Consider the following 7446-nt stretch of genomic DNA (forward strand, 5'->3'; position numbering starts at 1 on the left):
CACATCGGTCCAACTGCCGGCGACATCGGTCCAACTGCCGGCGACATTGGCCCAACCGCTGGCCACATCGGTCCAACCGCTGGCCACATCGGCCCAACCGACCATGGCATCGGTTCAACCACCCATGGTCCAACTGCCAGTGACCTCAATCTGATTGCCTGAGACATCCGCCCAACTGCATGTGACATCGGTCCAACTGCCTCTGGACCGGAGCCTTCATTTCCATCCTAATTATCGCTGTGACTTCAGATTTAATTGAAGCCAGAAAGTCTGACTTCAGAGCTGGCTCGACTGTCTCTCCAGAGCCCGGTGAGGGTGGGGCCGACGCACCTGCTGCTCTGGCATCACCCTGACCCGAGGCTTTAGCTGTGTCAACAGACTACATGTGCAAAGACCTCCCTCTTTCACTTTCTTGAACTTGGAGGCCATATTACAGCTCCATGAAGTCAATCATGCAACAACACCAACCTTGGATGTAGAATCTTAACATGGAGGCAGCGAGGATATAATTTTAAAAGGCAGTTTTTCAAGCAGGGCTGATGGGAGCCTGGCAAAACGCAGCTTGCCAAACCATTTCCATCTTGTGCCTTCAAAAAAAGTACAGTTTGTTTTTAAAATATTGTTTTTGATTTTCCGTATCCTAAATGGTGAGTATCTAGACCAGCTCCTTGAATCTTTTGTATTACAGCTTGGCTTGAGTGGCTTTTCATGTTTCTGTTTCCCTGCCCTTCAGACTGTCAGACCTTGAAAGTGCCTGTGTGCTAGGCTCAAAAGTTCTGCTTGATGGAATATTGGAAAATTTGAGCCAAATACAGAAAGGCTTAGTCAAATTTGACTCGCGTGTCAGTAACAGAGGAAACTGAATGAAGGAAGGTCAATGAATTCCAACTGTGTATTCATAAAAATGAACTTGGACAGGATCAAATGCGGCAAGTGTGTTAAAATTGACAGACGGGCACGAGAACAGACACAGCAGAGAGGTATAAACAGAGTCAGTACTTGTGAATATACGTGCTATGAACTTGCAGCTGTTTTTCAAGGACGTCTCATTAAAGAAGAGTTGCTAGAGCATCTTATGAAGGCAGTTTATATTTTCATGTCCAGTTCCACAACAAATCCAGAATTTCAGGCTTCAATCAAAGTTTAGTTCCTTATTCTTCAGTTGGAGATTTTTTTATTACACAGGCAGTTACATCAAGAATGCTGGCCAATGAACTTTACCAAAAGCAAGCAAGCCAATAAATAAACAAATGTATAACCTTTTACTGGTACTAAAGAAACCACCAGTGACTCTGACTCTGCTTTCCTGTTTTCTCACTTCTTTTGGATTTCCGTGACTCATCGAGTGTCTTTGCTTGATCATCTGATGTTTTAAGTACGATATATGCAAGTTAATAAACCGATGCACTTGTTTTTAATCTAAATGGTCATCAACAGCTGTTTGAGTTTTGTTGGTGTTTTTTGAAAAGGGAATTCCCCAACCTGCCATAAAATTGACTACCAGCCTAAAAATGAAATAACTCTGACCAAATAAGGAATAGATTAAAACAAAATTTATAGGATATCTTGGATAACGAGGACTAGTTGGAGAGATAAAATGGGGAAAAAAGAGCAACATTGTTACTTGGAATTGTTTATTCTTGCTAAATTTGTCCCGAGTTTGCATTTCTTTCATTCATTCATTCAATCTTTATTCATACATTTTAGTCTCACTGAGCCTCAAGGACTCATTTACAAGAAAGACCAGTTTTATCAGATGTCTGCAATGACTGCAACTAATTTGAAATATTTGTCAAATTTTAAAAATCTGTTCTGAATTCCTGCAATACAACAACAGAGGCCTGTGACTCGCAGAAAGAAGCTGAGAACTCTGGCAACCTTATTGACACATTTTGGAAACTCCCTCATGAGTTTCATTTGCAATTTCTTACCAACAGTTGCAGTCCAGCGAGATACCAGCTTTTGCATTTGATCCTATGAACCCTGTGGATTGTAGGATTCAGTCTAAATTTGGAAAGAGGTGTGTAAATATAACAATGAAAATTTCTCGAGGAGTTTTTACAATCAACAAAAATACTTTTTTTTTCCACATTCATTGTCGTATTAACTGCCAAGGCTTCGTGTGACTTAGTACGCTGTGGCGACGCCAACACGGGGAGCAGCCGAAAGAAGAAGAAAAAAAATCGTCATTACTTCTGGAATCATCCATCCATCCATCCATCCATCCATTATCTTTACCCGTTTATTCCATTTTGGGTCACGGGGGTCGCTGGTGCCCATGTCCAGCAATCACTGTGCGAGGGGCAGGGTACACCCTGGACGGGTCGCAAGTCCATCACAGGGACACATAGAGACAAATGAGACAAACAACCATTCACTCTCTCACTCACACCTAGGGACAATTTAGAGTTGCTAATCAGCCTAACATGCATGTTTTTGGTCTGTGGGAGGAAACCGGAGTACCCGGAGAAAACCCACGCATGCACGGAAAGAACATGCAAACTCCACCCAGAAGGCACCTGGACCGGGGTTTGAACCAGGGACCTGCTCGCTTAGAGGCAGCAGCTCTACCAGTTGTGCCACCATGCTGCCCTTCTGGAATCAATCATTTGGAATTAAAGTTGCATTTAATTGGGTAATGGTGGCGCAGAGGTTGGAAAAGGTGAGCCTGTGATCGGAAGGTTGCCGGTTCGACATCAAAATGTGGGTGGGAAAGGTGAAACACCCACACCTGCCTCCACCCTCATTTACCCTACTCTGGGCCCTTGAGCAAGGCCCCCCCCCCCCACCATCTTCTCTCCCAGACGCCCTAGATAGCAGCTCTCTGCTCCACACAGAGGGCTGTGGTAGCTCGGTGGTCTGTGGTTGCATCAGGAAGGACATCCGGCATAAAAACAATCACCAAGTCTTTGTGTGAGTTAGTTTGCTGTGGCAACCCCTGAGGAAAGGTGCAGCCGAAAGAAGAAGAAAATTAAATTTAGCCGGAAACTGCTACGTACTTATTGGGTAACAAGTGAGTACAGGTAAAGTTTAGTTTATTTTTTTTGTTTAGAACCTGACTGAGTATTTAAGCCTTTCTGTGCCTCAGTAACTAATAGCTCAGTCAAGGTGAACCAGGACCTGGTGTTGTGTCTCCATTATATGGTGCAGAATTGTAATGTGTAAAGGACCGAGTGGTTAGAGCAGTCGTCCTCCAATGGGAGAGTTGGAGGTTTGATTCCACCAGCAGTCCCATGGTAAAGTGTCCCTGGGTAAGATACTGAACCCCTCATTGCCTCCGATGTGCATCCCATCGGTGTATGAATGTGATAAAGCATTAGTCTTTGTGGAGATTTAGTAGAGTGCTACATGAATGGGTAAATGAGGGCACATCTTGTAGTGTAAAGAGCTTTGAGTATCTCGATAAGAGAAATGTGCTATATACCATTATATAAATAATTGATGCTTATACTCAACGTTTTGGAGCTGACATTTTGTGATGTCATGTTTCTGTGTCAATGTCTGTTTTTGCAACACAACACTCACCAGTTTGAATATGTAACCTCTGTCTTTTATAATGGATCCCCTTATATGAATGGAGGAGACATTTTCAAGGATTTTTGATCATTAATCAAAATTTCTGTTCTTTGTCAGAAAGAAGAAATGACTTTCATTGTATCCTTTGTAGAGACACTGACATGCCCATGATCAATAATATATTTAAAATATTCCTACAGTGTGGTGTCTTTAAAGTCTGGAAGATTTAGACTACTTCTGCAAACTGCTGGCACTTGTCTGCGACATAGATATAGATTTAGCCACTTTTGTGTTTAATTTCCAGGACCAAAGATAAGTTTTACTGTGGCACTATGTAGCATTTTCCTGTTAATCCGTTTTACTGCTTCAAGTTCAAGTACTTTTGTTTTACATTGTTTTTTTAGGTTTCTGATAGACTTTTCACAGTTTCGGTGTAACACTAAATCTTTCACCAGTTCATTTGTTAGATACTTGGTTTTTGTGTTAATGTTGCTTCGCAGAAACCGCAGAAATGGTCTTATTTTAGGTACCAAGAACTTTCACTTGACTGTTCTCAAAGCACTGAGATAAAACATTTATAGATTTATGCTCTGTGATTAGTACTCCGGAGTCGGGGGAACAAGTGAAGTAGCTTTAATTCACAGGATTTATTTTCAACGCCTGATCAATAGAGGGGTGAACTCTAGAGAGCTATTTGTCACCAAGTGATTATTTAATAAGAGAGGAAAAGAAGAGAAAAATAAAGTCTATAGAATTCTCCCACATGTTGCTGTGCAATATTGGAAAAGTCTTGCAGTGATATCAGCTGGAAACAAATTATTTAACCTCTAATAGATTTGTATGTCTGCTTGTGCCCTGTTGGAAGCAAACTTTGCTAAACTATTATGACAAAGCAATTCATTGGTGTGCAACAAGCAAATAAGGCAAATAAGGACATTGTAAAAACTGCACAACTTTAAACTAGTATTCCTCAAACATTTGCATGCGGTGCTTTGCATGGCAAAGTTGTAAATGAAGATCTCTTACAATCTGTTGGCACTCTGGGTATGTTGTTGATGATTCTCTGCTCCAAACCTAATTTTAGACTGTCTGCAAATGTATCAGACACATCAACATTTTTTTTTCTATTTTAGGTTTGATTAGCTGTGGCAAACTCCAAACATTATTCACTTGTAGATGTACACATACTGATTGTTTCTAAGGGTCTGAATGAAATCCACCCCAGTGTTTATGAGATATTTTGCAAATTGGCAAATGAGTCTGTGATGGGTACGATGGTTACAGCCAGTTATGAATCTTAGCGCACCATGATGGACAGTGTCCTACATCTGCAAGGAGCTGGCAGGGGCATTCATGTAAATAATGTCGCCCTAATCAATGACCGGTAGAAAGTAGCAGCTACAAGGCATTTCCTGGCATTCAGAGTTGAGCAAAATATATTTCTGAAAAAGAAACCGAGTTTTAATTTCAGCTTCTTTATCAAGTTTTTGACATGCAGCTTAAAAGAGAGATGTGAATCAACTAAAATTCCCAAGTATTTGTAAGAATCTACAAACTCGATAGGAACACGATGCATGGATGAGATAGGATGGACCGTTGGCACCGACTTTCTGTTTGAAAACAACATCACTTTGGTTTTGTCAGCATTTAGCACCAGTTTGAGATGGAACAAATCTGACTGAATGATGTCGAATGCAGACTGTAGAAGCTGGAAAATCTTGGCAACTGTTTTAGCTCGACAATAAACAACTGTATCATCGGCATAGAGATGTTAGGAGGTGTTAGGAACGTTCTGATCTACATTACTTATATTAACTCTTGGAGTCTGTGTTGGGGATGGCACTCGGCAACTACTGCATCATGTTGTTGCTCTGTCTATAAAAAAAATGCAATTTTTGTATTTGCAAAGGTCAGTTCACTGTAGCAGTCTTCTTAGATTACAGTTAACAGTTGTAGATGTATGTACAATGATTTTCTGACTTGGATAATTTAAGGCAGTTCTGGCCCTGATGGGCTAATGCCTAGATATGCGATAGACGGAACTTTCTTTGTTTACACATATCCCAGGAGAAATTTGATAATTTGGTCTGTTTCGAGGCCAGTCGGGGGAGTCAGATTCAGATAAGCCACAGTTGTTGTTTTTTTTCAGGCAGACTGCTATTCTCGTCAGCCTTGAGTTCTGCTGGTACTTTCAATCCAAACTGGCCAGTTTTGTGGGCATTCCACTGGTCCTTGTTTAGTAGCTCCCTTCAAGGTCGTCCCCAACATGCTGGCGAGTCCCAGAAGCCGCACGTGGCCTGCGATTCTCACAAATTGCTTCCGTCTTATGGTTTAACTCATAAATCAGCTGATTTTGAGTGCTCAAAGCACAAACCAGACACAGGGTCGGCAGTTTTGCCATGGCTGAAACTCCTGCCGCCGTCTTCTTGACTAGCCGATAATAGGTATACGCTGATGCCAAAAAGCAGAAACTCTATCATGATTCCAATATCTTCAATGTCCTCCTGAGACAATATGGAAAGGCTCATCAGATCCATGACATATCCTGCCACGTGCGTCTCAGTGGGGCATGAGAGTTCTCCTTGACCCTGTCGCTTTGTTGAAAAAAAATTTGTTGATTGCGTTGTAAGTCCAGCCGACCAGATCCATGACAGTAGTTTACATTTCAGAAGATGTGTAAATGGGAGCTCAGACACAAGACAGGGAGCAAAAAAGCAGGAGGAAGATGGGAGAGGGAAGAAAGGCGTTTTATCTTGCACAAGAGCGAGCAAGGGGGAAAAAATTCTTGCATGCATGCCTTGCAAAGCTACCCTTCTAGTTTTGTACATTATTGTGTTGCCTTCCTCTGTTCGTTTTCCACCCACCTTGGCAATCACCCCCACATTTATTATTAATCTACTGGAGTATGCTTTTAAAATAGGCAGATTTAAACCAGATTTTCAATAAAAAAATGTTACTGTCTGTGTGATTTTTAGACCTGGATGCATTTTCTGTCAGATGAGAGCTCCCATACAGAAGGGTTAGAGAGACTTGTTGCAAAATGTAGGTGTTGGAGATACCCATAAAAGCTGTGACTATTTTGAGAGAAAAGTTATTGTGCACATTTTTAAAACACGTTCAAATCTCTAACAGAGTTGTTCATCTCTGTGGGTCATGCAATGAAGTTGAGAACTCTGCAAAAGTCACCAGACATAAAGACATTCAAGAGACTCCCTCATGAATGCTGTTCTCAAACTACTCGCAGCTCAGTGAGATGCCAACTTAATTGAGGTCGAGGAGAAAAGCAGAAATTAGCCAGAAAAACGAGTATCTAGTGTGTACAAGTGTCCTGATTGCTTTCATAGTGAAAGAAGTTTCCTATACATGTCACAATCCAGTCACAAAGGGTCATCATCCATTATGAACGGCATAGCCTCCTGAAATTTTTAAAGAACCATCCATCACCTTATTTTTTTCTTCACTGGTAGTGTAAGCCTTTTTCAGAGTAACAGTGCCAACACTCATAAGACTTAAATGTTGACATCATGAAGACACGTGAATTGTCCACCACAAAGTCTAGACCTTAACCTCGTTATGAATCTTTTAGACTGCAACTTCTGACTCTGCATTCATAAATACAGGATCTTGACAAGAAAAGTAAAAATTCAGCTCTAGTTGGAAACAAATTATGATATTGCACAAATTGGATGGCTGACAATAAAATAAAGTGCTGCTTTTTAAATTCACTCTACTGTATCTCAACAGCAAAGATCAGCTACCAGCCGCCGCTGCCAACCATGAGAGAATGCCTCAGCCAGAACATGCCTGTGGGCCATATGATAAAATTCATCATCACGTATCAGACGGTGAGTCGCACATGCTTGAATTAATGTTCAAATAAAATTTTAAACAACCTTTTTTTTTTAAGTTACAAATCAACAGAACGCCTGA

General features: G+C 41.2%; 1 protein-coding gene across 1 annotated transcript in view; it reads left to right on the top strand.

Annotated features, from left to right (window-relative positions):
* The window catches only part of si:ch211-127i16.2 (probable flavin-containing monoamine oxidase A), a 77925-nt gene that overhangs the window by 28562 nt on the left and 41917 nt on the right, over nucleotides 1–7446 (top strand). Inside the window, exon 8 of the mRNA XM_037691813.1 lies at nucleotides 7261–7361. Coding sequence (XP_037547741.1) covers nucleotides 7261–7361 — 101 coding nt within the window. The remainder of the gene's footprint in view (nucleotides 1–7260; nucleotides 7362–7446) is intronic.

Source organism: Nematolebias whitei, chromosome 18 (assembly GCF_014905685.2).
Source record: "Nematolebias whitei isolate Nwh7 chromosome 18, NemWhi1, whole genome shotgun sequence".
Lineage (NCBI taxonomy): Eukaryota > Metazoa > Chordata > Actinopteri > Cyprinodontiformes > Rivulidae > Nematolebias > Nematolebias whitei.